Source organism: Rhinolophus hipposideros, assembly GCF_964194185.1.
Source record: "Rhinolophus hipposideros genome assembly, chromosome: 15".
Taxonomy (NCBI): domain Eukaryota; kingdom Metazoa; phylum Chordata; class Mammalia; order Chiroptera; family Rhinolophidae; genus Rhinolophus; species Rhinolophus hipposideros.
In genome coordinates, this window is record NC_138061.1 from 39,901,595 (window position 1) to 39,922,849 (window position 21,255).

At 39.7% G+C, this 21,255-nt stretch overlaps 1 protein-coding gene across 7 annotated transcripts in view; it reads right to left on the bottom strand.

The window, feature by feature from the left end:
* Positions 1–21,255, bottom strand: part of FAM13C (family with sequence similarity 13 member C) — a 110,551-nt gene that overhangs the window by 49,100 nt on the left and 40,196 nt on the right. For all 7 annotated transcript variants that reach the window (XM_081073596.1, XM_081073600.1, XM_081073599.1 and 4 more), the window contains 2 exons: positions 17,172–17,290; positions 1,719–1,782 (listed from right to left, as the gene is read on the bottom strand). In XM_081073596.1, the coding sequence (XP_080929722.1) occupies positions 1,719–1,782; positions 17,172–17,290 (183 nt within the window). The remainder of the gene's footprint in view (positions 1–1,718; positions 1,783–17,171; positions 17,291–21,255) is intronic.

Consider the following 21,255-nt stretch of genomic DNA (forward strand, 5'->3'; position numbering starts at 1 on the left):
TGTAGGGTCAACTGACACCTAAAATGCAGGACCTTGGACCCACTCATGCTGTCCTGTTCAAGCATTTTCTCTGGCCCCAAAATTTCACTCACAACAGAAACTGAATGAAAGAATGTGGATCTGCACACACAATTTACCTCGATTGGAACAAAACCGCTTTGAACATACACTCACTATCATCAGTCTGTCTGGATCAACAGCACCCCTTTTTGGGGAAGAGTGCACATTTAAAATATGGCACTACCTGCACATCTCCATTCAGTGCTCTTGCACCCATGTAATCCCAGGGCAGTGAGCTAGCACATATATCATGTAATTTGTAAACACAATTTAGTGAAACAATACAGAAAAGCAGATTTTTTGAATCGAGCTTTTGGCAACTATGATTTGAGAATACTCAAGTAATTTCATGGTTTCGAGCTCACGAATCAGAGTTTATCCCAAATATCTGAAACCTATCACAAGTTGACTCTTACAATCACCTCATGTTGCTAGTCACTTATGTCAAAACAAATCAGTGCTTCTTTACAACCAGCACTTTACTTGTTCACGGTGGGGCAAACAGCTGTGTTCATTGATTCAGGTTCCTAAATCATTTCTCCTCAATTCTTTTTCACTTTTGTTGACACAAGTGAGATTGTGGAATTTGAAGGCTGTCTCTATGCACAAGGTAATAACATGCAGTGTTCTGTATTATCTTTAGGACATTATCCACAACTTTATTTATTTAACTTGATTTAGTCAGGCAGCTGGTTTACCTTTAACTATTCATTTCTGCCAAGTTCTACCATAAAAAAGTAAATCACTTAAATTCAGTTAGTTACCCTTTTTTGGATGAGGAGGAGAGATGCATCTTAAAATGACAGTTTGCCTGAAGCCCATCATTTCTTTTCCTGGCATCTGAGTATCAAGTCTTTTCATTCTTTTTGCTACGATCCTAATTAGATGTACCACCCACTGCTCCTTAATTATACAATGAGGACAAGAAAAACTAGACAGAGTATTCCAAACCAAAGCCAAGGCATTCATAACAATGATTCTAATTGTATTACATTGATTTCCAACAGAAGAATTACATATTTCAAAGAAAATCTAGAACGAGCTTATTAACATTGTGATGTCCAGTTCAGTGAGAAACTATTTGGATTGGAAAATATAGCTTCAGTATCTCAAAACGTACTAAGGTCACCTTGCAAACAGCACACTATATCATGCTCCATGGATAAATGGTAAACATGATTATACAAAGGGTGAAAAAAAATGTATACACATTTTAAGAAAGGAAAAAAAACTGTATTAAAATGATAATAATATATACTGATAACAAAAGTTGAATACAAGTCAGGTATATATCCCTGATATTTGAGACTGCAAAAGCCATGAGAGAAAGAGAGAGAGAATAAAATTAAGAGAAAATTTTACGAATGTAACTGTCACCACCATGATTATACAATCATGAAGTTGAAAAGAGTGTTATGAAATGACTGCTGGACTTGGTTTAGGTCCAAGACACAGTGAGCAGTCTCACAAATAATATTTTACATGCATTTGCTCCAATGATAGGTAAAACATTACCCAAAGATGTACAAGGAAAACCAGTTAAGGCAAAAATACTTAAAAAGTTTTAACCAGAAAGAATTCCTAGTACTAGAAAAAAGAATAATACATTTCATGATGGGCTAATTCATGTTCACACAACCAGCAATGATTGCACTTACCTCATGTAAATCCTGCCGAGTATCAAAACCATCCTTTGGCAGTATGGCAGCCCTCTGGTCTAGTCTATAAAAGACAAAGAAAAATTATTTCAATTTAAAAGAAGCCTTTCAACAAGGTACATTTGAAGTGGGCAGCTACAGATCTGCTGTACCCCTGTTAAAAACCCTCAGTCATAGCCAGCCCACTGCCCGTAGAATAACACCCAGCTCCTTATAATGGGCTGCAACACATTACGGTGTTTGAATTTTGCCAGCCTTCCAGGTCCCACCTTCTATTACTTTCACCCTTGTCGCCTACAGGGCAGCCCTTCTGTCTGTTTCCTCAACACATAGTGCTGGTTCCCCGTTCACACCTTCACACTTGCTGTCCCAGATAGCTCTTCCCCCAGATTTTCCTAGAGCTGCCTCTCCTCAGCATGTAAGCCAGTTCAGCTCTTCCCAATGAGGCCTTCCTGACCTTCCTAACTGGAAGTAGCTCTCCCCTTCCCTCTCTTTCGCACGGTCCTTAGATTTTCTTCTTAGTGCGTATCACTATCTGAAATATTATTTATTTACATCTCCACATTAAAATGTAAGCTCCAAGACCACAGTGATTATTATATCCGTTTCTACACTACTAAATCCTCACTAACAATCAGCAATTTTTTTCTTTCATTCAAAAAATAATTTTCTGAATGAATGAATGTGATCTGATACAGTTGTTACAAAATAACACCATTTGTACACTGAAGACAGCTTTGGGAAATTTCATTCTAGCTCTTAAATAACACAATAAATGTCATAGCAATTGCTGGGTAACATGGTAGAGCTGCCTTTTGCTACTATCGAGGTCCCGATAGAAGGAAAAAGAACTTAAAGCAGACAAATCTACTCCAAACCTTTTTTCTTTTCTTTTTTTTTTTAGTTTAGTTTAAAAACCAAACAAAATAACAAAATTCTACTACTGGCAGATATTTAGCTCCAAATCGTGACTTGTCAAATGCTATAATCCAATGGCATGTATTACCTAACATTCAAGTTTTTCTGCAGCAGTTTGCAGGCTATTATATAATAAACATATTAAATTATAGCTATTATCCTTATAAAAAAAGGCCTGCTATCAAATGAATAAGAGATTTAGTCAGTGTTAAGTTATTTATAAAAAGACTTATTTTGGGATATAAGTATTTACAGTTATCTGCCTCAATTTGAGTTTTGAAGAAAGCATACATGTCCTTTGAATAGTCGACAAGATTAATGATTTCTAAAAGTCAAGATGCACATTTAGAAATGCTACAAGCCTCATTTCTTTAAAATGTTCTCAAGAACGCATGGTTCTTTCAGTCCACCGGCATTGCTTGCTGTGCAGACAATTTATTTCTGATGAGAAAAGTAAGGAGCTGGTAAAACAAAATTACGAAGGTCACACTGATACCTTCCATCTCTCCCCAACCCAGCATGTCCCTCCAGGATGTGAGAGAAGGCTCAGTGTCCCAAGCACGAGCTCAGGGAGGGATCATTCAAGCGAGACAAGATAGGAAGTGAGGAGGTAGACCTCTGGCCCACCCATCTTATGCCCATCAAATCCCGGAGCCACAATCACAGTGGTTTCAGGGTTGCAGAAAATACGAAGTAGCTCTTTCCTGCAAGATGGGGAAACCCTCTTGGGGATAAAGATTAACCCATCTTATCCAGTAACATCGAAAACTCTGAATGGCTCATCATTTCTTTGTAACTGACAGTGTTCCTCAAATTGTGTTTCTATAGTTATGGTAGCACCAGAAAAAATGGAAGAGTGGCATTTAATGGAGGGAATATTTACCAGTTTTCACCCATAATTTTCTCTAGGGCTTTGGTGCCAGAAGACGGTAAAACAAATACACAAGTAGCAAATATTAATGGAAGAAAGCAGATATAGGCTTGGTTTCAAAATACAGTATATGTTATTGAGATTCACAAAACAGCATATAAGTAATATATTCACATGATCTTCCAGGAAAATTACTTATAATCTCCAGATACACCTCCAAGTCAAGTTTGAGAATAGTGGTCTAAGCATCAAAGGTACTTTAATACTCATCTGAATATCTCCTATGTGCCTGGTACAGTATTAGTGAGATAATAATTAATAAGCAGCATCTGTGCCTTTAGGAGGCTTACAATCCAGTGAAATCTTAAGCAGAGGATAAAACCAATGAACATGCAGCCTTGATGCCATTTCAGTAAGTCAAGGATCATCACACAGGAGCGGATATTAGAATGGTGGAGAGGAACTGGAGAGATGGAGACAGATCAGAGAGACATTTTCAAGGATAAAAACAATCAAGAGATCTTGGCTGTGGATTCAAAGTATGGAATAATCAAAATGATTCCAAAGTTGTGATCCTGTCTGACAAGAAAAATGACAGTTTGTTTTTCTAATGGAAATAGAAAAATATGTACTTTTGGTGAGGAGACTGAGGGAGTGGGCATAAAGAGAAGTAATTCATGCATTTAGATTTAGATCTTTGAAGCTTGAGGCAAGGCTGAAATAGGGAAGTCAAACAACCTGAACAGGGCTCACCCCAGAACAGGGCACTCACTCTACAGTGTGTTCATCAGAGCAAGAGTGGTGACCATAATACTGATGCCCGTGGTCACAGGTTTTGCATCAGTTGTTTTCCTCGTTGTGTAGCCAGAGCCTAGCATGGTACCTACCACACGGTACACACTCAGTACATGTCTTTAGGATGGATGGATAAATGAGACAGAAGGAACCGGAACTAAGAATGACTTCCTGACCTACCACTTACTAGGGATGTGTACCCATGGGCAAGATATTAACCGCTCCACAGTTCAGTTTTCTTATCTCTAAAAATATAGATAATAATAGCTACCTCATAGGCTATTCATGATGTGAAAGACAGTTCATGAATAATGCGTACTACGATCGTTAGCTACGTTAAAAATAACACATGGATTCTATAATCACATAAAAATATCATAAAAGAATTATATAATAAAGATAATTAATTGCATATACATTAACAATACCATGTTTCCCCTTAGATAAGATCTAGCTGGACAATCAGCTCTAATGCATCTTTTGGAGCAAAAATTAATATAAGACCCGGTCTTATATTTTATATTATATTATATTGTATTACATTACATTACATTACATTATAAGACCCAGTCTTATATTATAGTAAAATAAGACCGATCTTATATTAATTTTTGCTCCAAAAGACGCATTAGAGCTGATTGTCCAGCTAGGTCTTATTTTCGGGGAAACAAGGTAAGAATTAAAGCCTTATGAATAAATAAGCTGCAAGTGATAAATAAGCTGGGACATCCTTAACTCGGGGCCACTAAGCAGGTTTCCGAAAGTGGCCCTGTTAGGGTACAGAAGAAAGAAAATGGACACACAACTAAGGAAGTAAAAAGTCAAACAGAATAGCCAATGCCAACGAGAAAGAAGTTAATAGAAAGAAGATTCAAGAAGAACCTAACAATTCACCAGCCCTTGCCATGCCATGCTGGGACTGCGAGGCAGTTTACTTATACTATTGCGTTTCATCCTCATGGCACCTATATGACATTAGCCTTTTTATACCCATTTGACCTAATAATACCCATTTGACCTAATAAGAGACAGTTAGGGCAATTAAATAACTTTACCCATTCATTAAACAAATTTTAAGCCCCAACTCTGTTCCAGGTACTATTATAGGTGTTGGGAATAAAACAAAGTCTCTGCCCTCCTGGAACTTATATTCTTGCAGAAGGAGAGAGAACCTAAGGAAATAAACCAGTGACCTACAGTGCACCAGATGCTAAGTAATACGTAGAAAAAGGAAGAAAGCCAAGAGAACAGGACGTGCAGCAGGAGTGCCCAAGCTCACTCATAGTGCTACAAAATTTCAGTCATCTGGAGATAATGAGAATGAAAGCATAGAAATAAGAGGTTACTGGATTGAAAAACAATAAAGGTCATGGCAGAAGAGGAAACAGACACAAAAGCTTCTCACTAGAGAAGTTTAACAATGAAAAGAGAACTGAAACGTAGCTAGGTGTCTCAAATGCCCTTCTTCCTAAAATCTTTAAAGATACTGCTTGAACCATTTACAATCCTGGCTGAAAGGTGGCCTAAGCACAAAAACCGGTTCCCACTGAAACACTCCCTCCAATTCTCTCACCTCCCTTCACCGAAAACAACAAAATAGACCAAGAACATCTCTATCAAATGCATGCTTCTAGAGAGGGCAATGATGAGTAGGCCAGTCAGAGCACTCTGCCAACTTCATACAAGCCTGCCCCTTACCCCAGGCCCAAGCAATAGGAAATGCACCCTGAATTCCTCAGAGCCTGATTATGGCTCTCAGTACTGATCAGAGTGCAATGCTTTCAAACACCACCACAATCACCACCATGACCACCACCACTACCACCATCACCACCACCACCACTGTCATCACCACCAACATTACCACCACCATTCTTATTACTGTCATCATTATCACCCCCATTATCACCACCACCACCACCCACCCAACCTTCCACCCTCATCCCTATCACCACCATACCACCCCCCCATTGCCACCACCACGTCACCACCCCATTTCCACCACATCACTGCCACCATGTCACTGCTGCCACCACCACTGCCACCACCATGATATAATTCAAAATAAAATCACTTCTCAATAGAGAAACACAAAACTTATTTGTTTGCTGATATTAAAAGAGCTTTTTCCTGGATTCTGTAACTACAAAATTATGGATAGCTGATTGAAGTGCAGCTTTTCTAAAAATTGTGGTGTTCCCACATTGCTGGAAACCTAAAACATGGGCTGAGCCAGCATGTTGGGTCACCCTGCAGTGGCTTTCCCCTGGGAAGTGGACTGGAATTCAAAATAGCACAATGAACAAAGTGTTAAAATGTTTTTCTTGGTCTAAGAATAATGTGAAACCATAGATGTGACAATTTCTGAAGAAGCAGTGTTTTAGCGTAGGCTTTTTGATTTATACCACCATTTCAACTATCCATAATTAAATTAGCAGATGACAGTATTCCCTATCAGTGAAAAGCTTCCCCATCTGCCTAACTGCTATGGAAGACATCTAAGAGTTGGTTATCTGACATTTCCTCTCCCTCAAACCCAACAGCCAATTTATTACCAAGTCCTTCAATTTCTTATCCCAAATAACTTTTAAATTTGTCTTCTCCCTTCCATCTCCGCCACTACTGCCTTAGGCCAAGTCACCACAATCTGTCTTCTGGACTGCCTCCCTACTTATCTTCTATGCTCTCGAAACCATTTCCACACAACCTTGTTACTACCCTTCTGCACACTGAATTTATAACAAAGACCAAAATTCTTAATATTGCCTATGACATCCTGAAGCATCTGTCCACATCTTCAATCTCCGTTCATACCACTTTCCCTCTCTTTGTATCCACTACACGCATTCTTTTAGTTACTTGGATGTACCATGACCCTTTCCACCTCAGGCCTTTGTATATGCTGTTTCTGTGTCCATTATGTTCTACTCTCTCCACTTTCTCGCCTCATTAACTCATCCATCCTTTAGACACCATGTACGAGACCAACAAGTTTCCCTTTTATGTCTTACTGTGTATGTCTTCTCCATCAGCTGTGTAACATGTCTTAGTCTCTAACCATGTATTCATATAATTATTTGATTTGCTCTTTCTCATGATGGTAAGCTCCATGGGGCAGAGACCAATCAGTCTTGCTTAACATTTTATTCTAAGGCTAATTCTGGCATCTGGCACATAGTAGACACTCATATGTGCCAATTCTGGTATATGCCTGAGTGTGAGCAATGATTATGATAAAACTCATGCTTCCTCCTTCAACTGTAGCATGCTAGCAAGATGGGAAGAATGGATGACTCTCATTCCCACAAGCAGATACATTTCTGCCCTGAGAAGACCTGCTAAAAATTAGCAAGCATCTAACTAAAGTCTGGGCAGAGAGAGTAAAAGGAGAGCATTCAATACACTTCTCAGAGGGCTTCATATATAGAGTCAGAACCTTAAAGCCAAGCAGTGTATACCATGGATCACAACTAAGAGTTCCAGAAATTCTATTGCATTAGATTGAGCCTGTGTATTGGAAAGCAACATGGAATGCACTAATGTATACCCGGATGGCTGTCAGCTGGCTGTACAACTGTTGTTTCCTGAAAGTCTTTTGAAAACAAAAGGTATATCCCAAGAGGACAACCCTCTGAGCAAAACATTCTCTATGAACAAACAATAGCTCTATAGGTAGACCCAGACAAGATGTCAATAAATTCCAGTAATATTATTAGCAACAATAACAACCCTCAACACCAGTAAACATAAAGTTCCTTTCTCTAGGGAGTCTAAGCTCTATTAAAGACATCCTTTTACTGGGTTTTCCCAAATTTCTATGCTAAAGGACCAAGGTTAAATATCGGGCAGCCAACTTCAAAGATGAAGAAACAAAGGCACAGAGTTTAAAAGGACTCCCAAAGAGACTACTGACAGAAAACAGAACTAGAATTCAAGAGATGTTCATGAACCGACTTTCCAATCCAATGTACCTACTGTACAGGTCAGTAAACATCCAGAGGGGAGAAGGATGTCATGGCTAGAATCAGAACACGGAACACCTCCCAGTAGCTAGCGCACGAGCCCCACCTCACTTCCCACCTTATACTTCTCTGAAGATTGCAATCAACCAGTATTATTAAAGAGCTCCACACTGACTGAATCAGAATTTCCCAAGGAGAGGACTAGTAATGTACATGTAACAAGCACTCCGGGGGATTCCTAATTGGGAAACATTATCCTAAAGGTCCAGGCACAACCACCTGGGAGGAGACCAGTGGCTAAAGGGCACAGGTGAGGGACTTGTGAGAGTACAGGAGTGACCTGGCCTGGCCTCCCAAGGGATACATTTCAGAAGAAGGAAGGGCTGTAACCCTGGAGACTCTATGAGAAAGTCCAAACACAAGGCAGCCCAGCTGCACTGGAATAGATACCGCTCCTCATCTTGGTGGGCTATACCAGAGCCCAGAAACAGCCAGAACCATGTCGTGCCCAGCGAATGGGTGAGCACTGAGTTGGGCCCCCAAGGTTAGCATCAGGACTGGCGTAGGAAAGGACTAGTGACACGTATGGCTCAAAACACCCTGTGAACCAGAAACGAAGAGTTTGGGAAGGGATATTGAGGACAGGGGATTCAATGGGAGCTGAGGTCCTAATAATACCTTTCTTATTAATAATAATGGCAGCACCTAGTTTGCTGAGCAGGATACAAAGCACTTTGCTTGCATATCTCATTTACTCCATTCACTTACTAAATTCTTATTAGACACCGACTCCTTGTGCCAGGCAGTGCTCAGCCAGGAGGCAGAGTGGTGGTCGCAGATGCTTCAGCTCTGTGGACAGTTCTGCTCACTTGCATTACCCCTCCTGAAGCACCTGCCAAGTCTCTTCACTCTTCTGCCTCAAGGTTTTTGCCAGGCAGAGCTCTCTCCCTCAGCCTGGAAGTATGAGGGAGTAACCTCCCCAGAAGGTGACGGAGAGGGCATTTTTGTGGATAAACACTGCAGCACCCAATTTTCAGAGGGATACATCTGAGAACATCCTATATAGTTCCTCAGAGAGGCCCCCAGGGGCTAATTGCAGTCACCAAGAGAGTTCAATGACACACCTGCTATCAGCTTTTCCTCCTTCTCTATTTCCTGCTTCCCAGGGTCACCTCCCTAGTTAAGGCCTCCTATGAGGCTCGGCTTTCTGGAAGAATCTAATGTAAGAAAGTGAGCAATATAACAAAGTAGATGTGTCTCTCTGGAGCTTACAGCCCAGGACAGAATAAAAAATAATACACATACAAAGATTTAGTTCCGGGATAGATGCAGTAAAGGATACAGGGGATCACAATCATCCCACCTGAAAGTAATCGCCAATAAAATATTGACTTTTGTCCTCCAGTATATACTTCTGTACATAATTATATAGTAAGCAAAAATAGAACCACACTGTAATAGCGTATGTATTTGCTTTTTTCCCACATATAAATAAATCATAAACATGTGCCCATGTTAATAAAGACTCATAAAACACAGTTTTAAATATCAATCATGCAGATTGGTATTTGTCCAGGGCGTGGTGGTACATCCCCTAGAGAGCATTTAGGAAATTTGGGGCTATTTGTGACTGGGTCAGAGGCCGGGGGTACCTGCTGGCATTTGGCAGGCTAGAAGCAAAGCTGCCAGAGGCCCTGAGATGTATGGGGCAGTCTCATGCAACAAAGAATTGCTTCACACCTCACATGACTTCCAAATGTCCTCTGGGAATGTTAGAGCCAGAGGCACTCTGCCCTCAGCACAATCTGAACCAGAAAACTATGAGGGCTAGTGGATGAATCAGAAATATCTAGAATATTCAAGTAGGGAGGAGGGGACTGGATTGAATTGTTCAAAGGTTCCACCCAGAACCACTATCCTATGATTTCATCACATACAGAAACCCAGCCACATGACCTTCCATCTAGCTCTCAAAGTTATCAATTAGCCATTATATCTTTATCTGCTTCTGTGATCAAATAACTGGGAAATTTATATCCTAAAGATTTCGGTTAACCATTTCAAATCCGATGCCTAGACAGCTTTTACCCTTAAGTACAAACCAAGGAAACTATAATAGATATACCTAAAAATATTGTTAAATGATTCGTACAACATACAATGTCTACAAATATAAATCCTAGAAGTAACCAAAACTGCCAGTAATTTGGAATTAGTTAAATAAATGATGGAATATCCACAGAATGGAATATTTCGCAGCCATTCATAGTTTAGAATATTTCCTAATGTGGAAAAATACATTAAGTAGGACAAAAAAGTTATACAGAAATGTGTCTCTAAGATTTCATATATATTACATATATATATGTATATATGTATATACATATATATATAATCATACAATGACTATATATGAAAAAAATGTTTTTATCTAGCATTGGTTAAGGGTAAAAGAAAAAATATGGAGGGGGGTGGGTGAGAGCTATGTATGTCACTATATATGATGTGTGTGTAGTATTTAACATAAGTCTTGAAAAGGGATAACCTCTTGATGAATGCTGTGGCAGAAGCACTGGAGTAGCCATTACCTCATTGGGAAGATGAAGAGTAAGCTGAAGAATAGCCTCATTCCTGCGGCCTCACTAAACAATTAACCAGCTCATCAAAGTTCCAAATTAGATTTAACTTTACACGCATTCTGTCCCCTATAATCACTATTGACATTTCCCTCTTAAGTCTATTCCAAGTTAGATCAGGAAGCTTTCTAAGACATTGAGATGTGAAACACGAAGCTTTTTGTTCGATCTTCTAGAAACATGATTTCTCACACAGGGCTATCATCACATCACAATTCATAAAATAGGTTTCTTATAGAAAATTATATGTTGGACTATTTGTTATGGAACATCAAATTTGTTCACCTTAGCCATAAATGAGCTCACCAGCCTTGTGAAAATTAACCCACTTCTCTATTATACAGCTTATGTATAAAGATTGTATAGTCAAAATGCATTCTGGTCTAGCTTTATACTCTGGGGCCTGCTTGAAATAAATTGTGCTTCTAACAGATTCAAACCCTAATGCATCAGGAAGCCCTTTCAGACACAATTCTTTTACATGCCTACATGAAAACAACAACAACATAAAAATGTACACTTCATTGGTAACAATGGTTACATCTGGGTGGTAAGATTACAAGAAATTTTTATTCCCTGGGAGTTTTCTGTATTTTCCAATATAACCATGTTTCACTTATTTTATTATTTTTTAAATAAGAGAATATCTGAGTTTCCCTTTTATCTTTATGCCCAATCATTGTCCAATGAAAGTGCTAACAATTTATCAAGTGACCAAGTGTGGGGGGAGGGTTTCATTCCCAGAATATTCACGTGTGAGCTCTTTTTAAATCAGCAGTTCAAAGATTTGTGGGATTTTTTTTTTGTTCTCTACAGCAAGGAGGGGGCAATCATTTTTATCTGTGACTGCAAGAGCTTGTATTAAGCTAAAGTCTTTTCGTGTCTAATCCTTTAAACATCTAGAGGGTTGAGCATTTTCAGTGTAAGAGTCAGAAAGGGCTGTAGAAATCATCTGACCCAAACTCTTGTTAGAGGAGGGGACTTAGGGATTTGAGTGAAGTGACCAAGGTCACCTGATAGACATGAGAATTTGAATGTACTTTCATTTTCGAAAACCAGATTGTTTCTGCACCCATGGAGGTGGAGGCAGGATGGGGGGATGAAGGACAGCCCTCACTATATGGCTCCCTTCCTATGGAGTATAAGCAAAGTAAGCTATTTCAGAACGTACACATTACCCAGCTGTGTATCAGAGAATCTCAAAACACTGTCAAGACGAGCTATTTTTTTTTCATCCCCTGCTCTCTCCTCCCCCCTTGAAAAAAAGGAAAGAACAGAAACCTTAAGAGCACACTAATGAGAAAGAACATGTTGGCAGCATGCAGAGCTCTGGTACAGAAGGCAGATCTTGTCTCCCATATTAAATATCTCTGGGTGCTCACTCTTCCTCATTCTTTCTCTTTTCAGCAGAACTCATTAAGACTGCTTACTTCTATGAAAAATATTTAAATAAGAAAACAATTAGCTATTAAAATACACACAAGGTCTCTATCTCAAAAACCAAAGATAAAAGGATTTATCCCCCATGGAAAAGTGGCTGCCAACAAAACTTCCTCTTTCCATAGAGCAACAATGCTTTTTCTTTCATGTGGAATGTCACAAAAATAGTCAAAGCCATCAAAGGCCATTATCCTTACTAATACCCTAATCTTCAACCCCCTTGAAGTGGGGACCCCTAGATAAAGAGGCTAATGAACTCCAATTCGCGAATGTAACCACTGCCTTAATTAGTAGTAACAAAACGCTACTGAAGAGCTCCTGTTTATACAGGCAACATCTCAATGACTTTAAAGATTTAATGCTGCTATAAATTTTAATATTTTAAACACAAGTGAGTTAATAACTCTCAAAAGTGAATTTACTTAGCTGGAAAAGAAGTCCCCAACTTCATTAGTATTCTCTTACATTCATAAATTCCCCTTTGTCATATCTGAGGGTTTCATAAAACACTGGCTTTAGCTATAAAAATCAATCAAAATGATACATATTCATCAAGTGACTGCTCTAAACAGATTGATGGTGTTTGTCTTGGTTCTGTTACAAGGGGCGTGAGGGCTTAAGCAAATCACAGCCTCACTGAGTGTTAAACCAGAAAATGAGAAGGTTGAGTTAAATGAGTATTGAGGTTTCATTCTTGCTCTAACTAAATGCAGTTCTATAATTTTACATGTTTTGAAACGCTCCAGATACTGAGAAGCATGCCAGAGTAGTGTAATATGCAACCCCTCCACCCAGATGTACTAATAATCCAAGTTAAAATGTAAACACGCCATCTTGGAAAAGGAGGCATTAAGATCTCATCAGGCATCACCTTATTAGGGCTTAGCTCCAGGCAGCTAGAGCCCCCAGGATGAGCAGTTGCTGGGAAGAAAAGGATTGAGGCAGGTTTTATAAATCAAATACCTGTAAGAGCCAGACAAAGAGTACAAATCATTGGGGAGATCGCGGTGGGAATTGTGAAAAAATGGAGAGCTGCTCCTCAGCTCCAGCTAATTGTTGCCTTGTGAGAATGAAAGCTCTGGGTTACCCCATCTTCAGATTTCACAAAAGAATGCCAAAAATCTGTAAAACCTTCTGATTTTAAATTTTTGATTCAGAATATCCTGAAGACAAATATATTTCTACCCTAGATACACCCAGATGTGAGATCTCTGAGGTGGGCACTGTACCTCAGTGTCATATTGTACCTCACTTTGTCATATTCTTTAGCAAAAAAATATAATGTAGGGGTGAGGGGGGCATGGTAAATAGGAGGAGGGATGCAAAGAAAGAAGATGGAGGGAGCTACATTGATATGTGAAGTTGGCTCTGTTGAGGGAATTCAGAAGAGCCAGCAACCTTGGAGGTAGTAAGAAGTTCGGACAGTGGTTCCAAACCTTTTTTGGGGTCATGAGTATCATATGAGAGTCTGATAAATACTTTAGAGGTTTACTCTGGAAAAATAGACATATACGTAATAGGCAGAATAAACATATATGGAACAGGCAGAATACCAAAAATATCCATGTCCTTCTCCCTTGCCCCCTTCACATGACAAAAGGAGTTCTGCAGATGTGATTAAGGAGCTTGAGATGGGGAGATCATCATGGGTTATCTGAGTAGGCCCAATGGAATCACATGAATACTTAAGATCAGAAAATCTTCCCCAGCCGTGGTCAGAGGGAGATTATAGATGAATGCTCAGAGACATACAGCGTTGCTAGTTTTAAAAATGGAGACGCCCTGAGCCAAGGAATGTTAGGCAACCTCTGGAAACAAAAAGGCAAGGAAATGGATTGATTCTCCCCTAGAGCCTCCAGAAAGGAATCCAGGCCTGCTGACACCTTGATTTTTTAGCCCAGTGAGACCCATGTTGGATATCTATCCTCTAGAATCTTAAGATTATACATCTATGTTGTTTTAAGCCACAGATTTATATTCATTTGTTACAGTAGCCTCTGTAAACCAATATGTATACATACACCCAAACTTTGGCAAAAACAATTCTAGTTCTCCTTGAAGCTCATCCACAGACATAGATAAAGGCTTTTTGTGCTCAGAAGAGCTGAAAATACAACATGCTCCTCGAGCTGAAGGTATGGAGCTATTTCTGTTTGGCACGCATGGAAAAATCAATGCCCACCTCATGACATAATCAGCTCCAAAATATCATTTCTACACGGATGGATTCATTCTCTGAAGACTACTCCTTTAAGTCTCACGTAAATGACATGGATGTGAGACATCTGTCACTCTCTAGACTGCTCCATGCTGCAGAAAGATGTCTCTCCCCTTTCTCAAATTGTTCATTATGCTAATAACATTCTTTCTCCATCCCCAAGAAGGTGGCATTTTACACCTGCTGAGATTTGGTCTGGCTTCTTTCCCCACTTTGAGCCGGACCCAGGTCTGGTGTGTCCTATTACAGTATCATGTCTCTATCAAGATCCTATTGGGCATGATATGCCTGAACCTGGCCATATGCTGACATAGAATGGAAGGGGAAGGTTATCAGGAATGTGAGCTACCTGACTCAAAGTTGTTTTTAGCCTCAGATCTCATTTCACCAGTTCATCAGATTTCATAATCCCTACAATATTTTGAGACTTTTTTTTTTAAGTTCCATTAGAATGTCCCTGGATGACGCCACCATGGTTGTGACAAATAACTGTAGTTCAAAGGTCACCAGCCCAGTCTAAATACTAAATCTACTAGTACCAGACAAACTGGCCTAACGTGTCTCCTGATCTGCATCTTAACACCACAACCTTGATTGCTCACACTGGTGCACGAATAGTCTGGAGTTCTGGCAGACCCTGTGAGAGTAGAGCATGGAGGCTAGAGGGAAAAAGAAAACAACAGGGTATTTGGGGTCCTGTGGAGGTTTACTTAAGTGCAGAGGAAGAGAGACCAGATCTGCTTTTGCAATAAGTGGCCAATCTTTTGAAGGACAAGCCTGACTTAATGAGGAAGGTAACCAGCTAACCTTCCCTCTGGTTCTTTTATCCTGACACGCAGAGGAGGTCTAGGAACCTCCTAAAATTGGACACACACTATTGTGTGTATATGCATGTCTTTTTTTCTGAGAAAAGGTGCTATAGATCTCAGAGCATAGGAATAAAACGAACTCCTCATCCCCAGATGTAAGCCTTGTTTCTCTATGTATTACCTCATCAGGGGGATTCTAATGCAATACTCTTAATCTTACTAACCATATGTGAATGATTCCCAACACATAATGCTATTTAATTTCTGACTTGCCCTCTGATAACAGTAATATCACCATTTCCCTTCCCCATTGAAATAGAATATAAAATGGTTTTAAGTTTACCAAATATCAAGCATCTTTGAGAAGGTTAATTGCTGACATCATTTTTCCCCATCAGCCTCTCTGGAATAGTCACCCCAAAAAGCCACCATGTATTCCATACACAAATAAGAATAATTTAGTTTCATTTTTTGTTTTGCGCCCCACCCCCACTTTTTGTTTTTACTTCTTTTTTTTTTTTTTTTTTTTTTGGAAATATACAAAGAAAGTAGTTGGCCTTATTTGTGTGAAGACAGGGAGTCACCAGTCCAATCGGGGGAGACAGGGTCACTGCCTATATTGATCTAGTCAACCTCAAACAGCTTTATGGAAATAAAGTCTCAAATAGAAAGGAGGATGTCCTCATCAGCAGAGAAAGGACAAGGTTGCGTTTTACCTGACCTGAAATCAAGTAAGAATAGACAGGCAAGAGATGGCAACATGTGAGGAGGGTGAGCAAAGGTGCCCATAAATCTAACTTGATAGTGGATCACCTTACTTTTGGGGTTCCTTCCAATCTTTTGTGGTTCTATGATTCTAATTTAGTCTGTTGGGTATTTTAAAGCATAATTACGTAACACAACCTTCTCTGGAGTTGTTGATTCACTTAGACTCTGCTACCTTAAAAAAAACACCTTCTAAAGGTCATGCTCAGAAGCCCAGCACTCCCTTTCCACTGAGTCAGGGCTACGGTTACACCCTACACAAGATCCTACAAAGACATCTGACACAAGTAGCAGTTGAATTCTTTCTTCTGTTTATTTCCAGAAGAGATTTGCATAGACAGCTGCAACGCCTGGCTCCCATCAGAATACCATGCCAAGCTTGCTGTCCTTGCCCTTGACCTCTGGCTGTCTCCAGCAGGTCTCGCCGACCAGCAAGGCAAGCCTGGGTTACTTCAGGGCCTAAGGACGCCACCTAGATCAGCAGAGAGCCACATCTGTTAGGTAATAATCAGACATTTGTGGGTTCAGATTCTGGCTCAGCCCTTTTCATTTGGGCAACAGCAAGAAAACACCTCCATATCTCTCAGTCTCAGGTTCCTCCTCCATAAAATGGGGCTATGAATACCCACTTTATGAGGAAGTGGTGATGGCTATATGAGATAATACGCATATGTGAAAAGCAACTGGCTTGATGTCTACACTGTCACCACCATCGTCATCATGGAGGAAAACCTAATCATCTCTGGCATGGAATGAGAGGACAAAAGAAAATCAGCATTTCTCTCCAAGGGCAGGACTGTCTCCACTCCTCTCTGAGTCTTAAGGCTCATTCTCTTCAAACTAAAGATACAGAAAGTAGGTTATTTACATTTCTCTGAAACTCAGACTCAATGATACTCCTTCTAGGCCCCTTTCAGCAGCTTCTCAGACTATAAGGAATGCCAACAAAAGCCAGGAAGATTTGACTCTTGTGTGGGGATGGCAAGCAGAGGGAAATGCACCCGAGGCACAGTGCAACTTCTGACACCAAAAGTCCCACCTTGGTTGAAGCCGCACTGTTTCTTGGCCCCTGAACGTGTGGTTTTGTGGACTCTCGTGAGCTGGCGTTCCTGCTCTCCCCCGACACTCCAACTGGCTGGATGCCACATGTTCTGTCTCCTGCAAGAAGAAACAGCAAAAGTAGATGAGCTATCAGCTGCAATCAGTTCCACAGTGTTCTTCGGCTGGTGGGTGGGTCTCAGGACAGGGGAGCAGCAATACACAACATACTCTATTGATTGTAGTGGGGGAAGGGAACTTACGAGTGACCTTAAATTCTAACAGCTTCTTTCTATCTGTCACTTCCTTCAAGATAACAGAATAAAGAAAAAGGAAAAATAAAAAACCCTAATGTTCAAAAGATATGATATAGTCATACCGTAAAAATTTTGCAGACATCAAAAATGGTATTATAGAAGAGTATTGAATGAATACATCTGAAAACATAATTTCTAGAATAATATTTACAGTACAGGCTTATTTCTGCAAAAACAACCATATGTAGGAATGTTCACATGTGCACATGTGTGTGCATGCACACACACGCACACACACAGATTTGAAAAATATGAACCAAAATCTTAACAGTGACTAACTCTGAGATGACATTCCGTTTATTTTTTTTTTCTTTTTGGGATTCATCTCTTTTCTACAATAAACATACATTATTCCTGTAGTAAGAAATTTAAGTTAATCTGAAAACTAAGGAACAAATCATTCTTATCAATTCCAAATCCCAAGCATTCTCTCTGTCTCTCTCTCTCTGTCTCTCTCTCTGTCTCTGTCTCTCTCTCTCTCTCTCTCTCACACACACACACACACACACACTATTGCCATTAGCTACACTGCATCCAAAGAAATGACTACATTGGTCCTCCCATGATACAGTCTATTCATTAATTTAGAAAAGCTCCAGAATGCTAACTCTCTAGAAAATGTCATAAGCACACCCAATCGAAAATGAATCTGGATTCAATACAAGGATACACACCCAAAACGAAAGATCTACATGCGCTCAGCATTGGAACCACTGAGCCACAGTCCTTGAACCAGGCCAAACCTCTGACCAACTTCCCTTAGATTGCATTAGTCCCTCTTTACCTGATAAATGAAATACTAAAACCAAAATCAGTGAGAAATTCGGTAAATGCAGATGGCGACAATCACGCAGTCAAAACATTCAAGGGATACAGTGAGTCTGGGTTTGTGCGGTATACTGTAGTGGCAAAATAGATGAAGCCCCTCAGTTAGGGGTGAAATGAAGTAAGTACGAGTGCCAGTATGTGAGGTGTCTCAGAAGTCATTTTCCAAAATACTAGAATAATCTGCTGGGGGGCCAGTTTCCAAACAGTCATTATAAGTTTCTAAAACAAAATTATGTGGATGTTTTTCTATAATGGGGCTAAACTTGGGAAGGGAAGCAGAGCTGAGAAAAAGCAATAAGTTAGACCTACCAAGATCCTTTCTTTAATTCCACTTTTCTAAACCTCCAACAACAGGTAGAAACGCACTCCACGTGACAGATTCCATTAGTAACACTAGTTCCCTAGACTTAGTTGCTGCTGTGAAAAATCCTACAGCTACCCAAATACTGGCAAGTTTCCCCCAACAATAGTTTTTGAGCAAGATAGTTCTGCTTGCTACTTGCTAAGTAGACCTGTTTTCTTGTCTGTAAAATGAGACCGATACTTTCAGCTCACGAGGTTGAACAAGCCCTCATTAGAACCCCTTTCAGTGCCTGCCAGCTAGAGGCACACAGTAGGTGGGAGGAGCTATTGATAATGATAATATTCCTTTTATAAAAATCCCCTGAAAGCTCAATATTCTGAAACTAATGATATGGAAGAGTTCAGCAAAAACAAAACTATTTTTTTTGTGGTGGAATGCATATTTGAAGTTTCTATATAAATAATGATATTGCTGTAAACATCAGATTTAGAAGCTTCAATATTTGCAGGTCTAAAGAAATGGACCTTCTAATCTTTAAAACATTTAAACCAGAAATTTCCATTTTATTAAAACTTTAGCCTTTTAGGAAAGAGTAGGGTTTTTTGTTTGTTTGTTTGTTTGTTCAAAGATAGTATTTTATCTAATCCTTCAAACCCACAAGGGATTGAGAAGGGTTAGAGACCACAAACTCCTGGATTTTACAATTTATTTTAGAGATGAATAAGAGGGGCTCTGTAGAAAGTGCTGCCTTAATCTGCTCAAGTCAGAGGTCTCAAGGCATTGCAACAAGAGAACGTTTCTTTGGTATGGGTGGATAAGGAGTATTTAGGAAGAGCTGATCATCAACCCTATTCAAATGAAGGAAAAAAATGACACTGTCAACTACACTTCTTGTGCCCACTAAGAATTTAAAATTTCAAGAGGGTAGGGAGAGTTGGGGAAGAGTACGTAAGGAGTTTGGTATAAGTTGTCCCAAATACTAACCAATAGAGCACACTGTGATACAAAATACAGGCTTAATTGTAATGACAGATGCTGCCCTTTTCAATGACAAAATGTTAGGTCATGCTCCAAAGTGCTGATCTCTAAAACCCCTGAGATCAGAACCTAAATCCAGCCTCTCAGAAAATGCCAAGGAGGTTCTGCATGCTGAAGCTCCTGTGAGTTTGGAAGTTCAGTTGTTCATAATAAAAAGAATCAAGATTTTCAGTTTAGTCCCTTCCTCTCCATTATCTCTTCATGGAATAACCCTATACGAACCAATAGCCCCAGCAAAGCCCACATGGGAATCAATAAGCCTCCAGATGATTCTAACTTGGAGGTTACATGTCTTTCAGAGGAGGCCCCAGACATCATGGAGCAGAGACAAGACTTCCCTATTGTACCTTAAGTGAATTCTTGATCCACAGAAACCCTGAGAAGGAATTATTATTTATTTTAAGTTTTAGGGTTATTTGTTACACAGCTATAGATAACTAAAATACCACTACCTTTCCTCTCTTCTAAGATACCATCAATTATATAATCCACCATCAGTTTGATTAAATAACAGCTTTTCAGGAAAAAAAATAATGCCACCTTACATGCATCCACCAATTTTAAGGTGCACTAAGGTATGAGAAAGGTGAAAGTGTGAAAAGATGTGTGTGTTAGCACCAAGGAACTACAGAACCTGCCCAGTAAAGCAAGGTACTGTGAGGGTCCAAAAGAAGTCTCGTCAGGAGCACACACCAGAAAAAGCAACTTCAAGAGTCTAATCTGGAAGGCTCAATACCTCATAGGAAATAGGTGAGAAAACCACAGTCCCTATTTGCCCTAGTTTCTAAAAATAATTTCACGCTTTCCCTCAAAGGAGGAAGGCAAACAGTAAGGGCATACCACGCTTATTGAATTAATAGAACAGCAGCTCTCAAAAGTATTGTGTTGCTGGCTATCATTTATGTGTAAGGACATAAAGAAAAAATACAAAATAGGACAATAATCATCCTATTTATCTGGTTCTATAACAGAGATTTAGCCACACAATTGAGAAAGTAGGACTCAGCCCCTTGGTGAGCTCCCACCTCTATTCAAGTTGAACTCCACCACCTGGCTAGTGACAACGTTAAGTAGGGCTGCCCAAGGAAGGCCTTATCATAGATAACGTACTTGTGGATGGTTGAGAGTTAACGTGTTCTCCCCATCCCCTCACCCAAGGAGACAACATCTGGACAGGAAGTAAAGAAAATTTGTGATCACCTTTGTCCATTTAAGCCTTATTATGTCTTTTCTTTTCTTCGGAATCTACCATAACACACGGCTCAAAAATTATAGAACATTAAAGCAGGGTGTTTATCTTAAAATAATTAAGATATATTTTTACTGAAAAAGAAATCACCTACTACATACCAAGAATGTTGATAGTAAAGGGGGTTATATAAAAGTGAATACAACATCCCTGCCATTAGAGAAATTTTAAAATCTAATGTTTGACAAAGCCTAAAGTGTAAGAAGGCGGACTATCTTGTTTACCTATGTATTAATGCATAAATCAAATGGGCAGGTCCAAGCTGACCAAGGTGAATAAAGATAGGAGAAGCCAAGCCCCTATCCTCCAGGCTTGTCTTCTTGCCATCTGGCCATGAAGAGTCATCCTA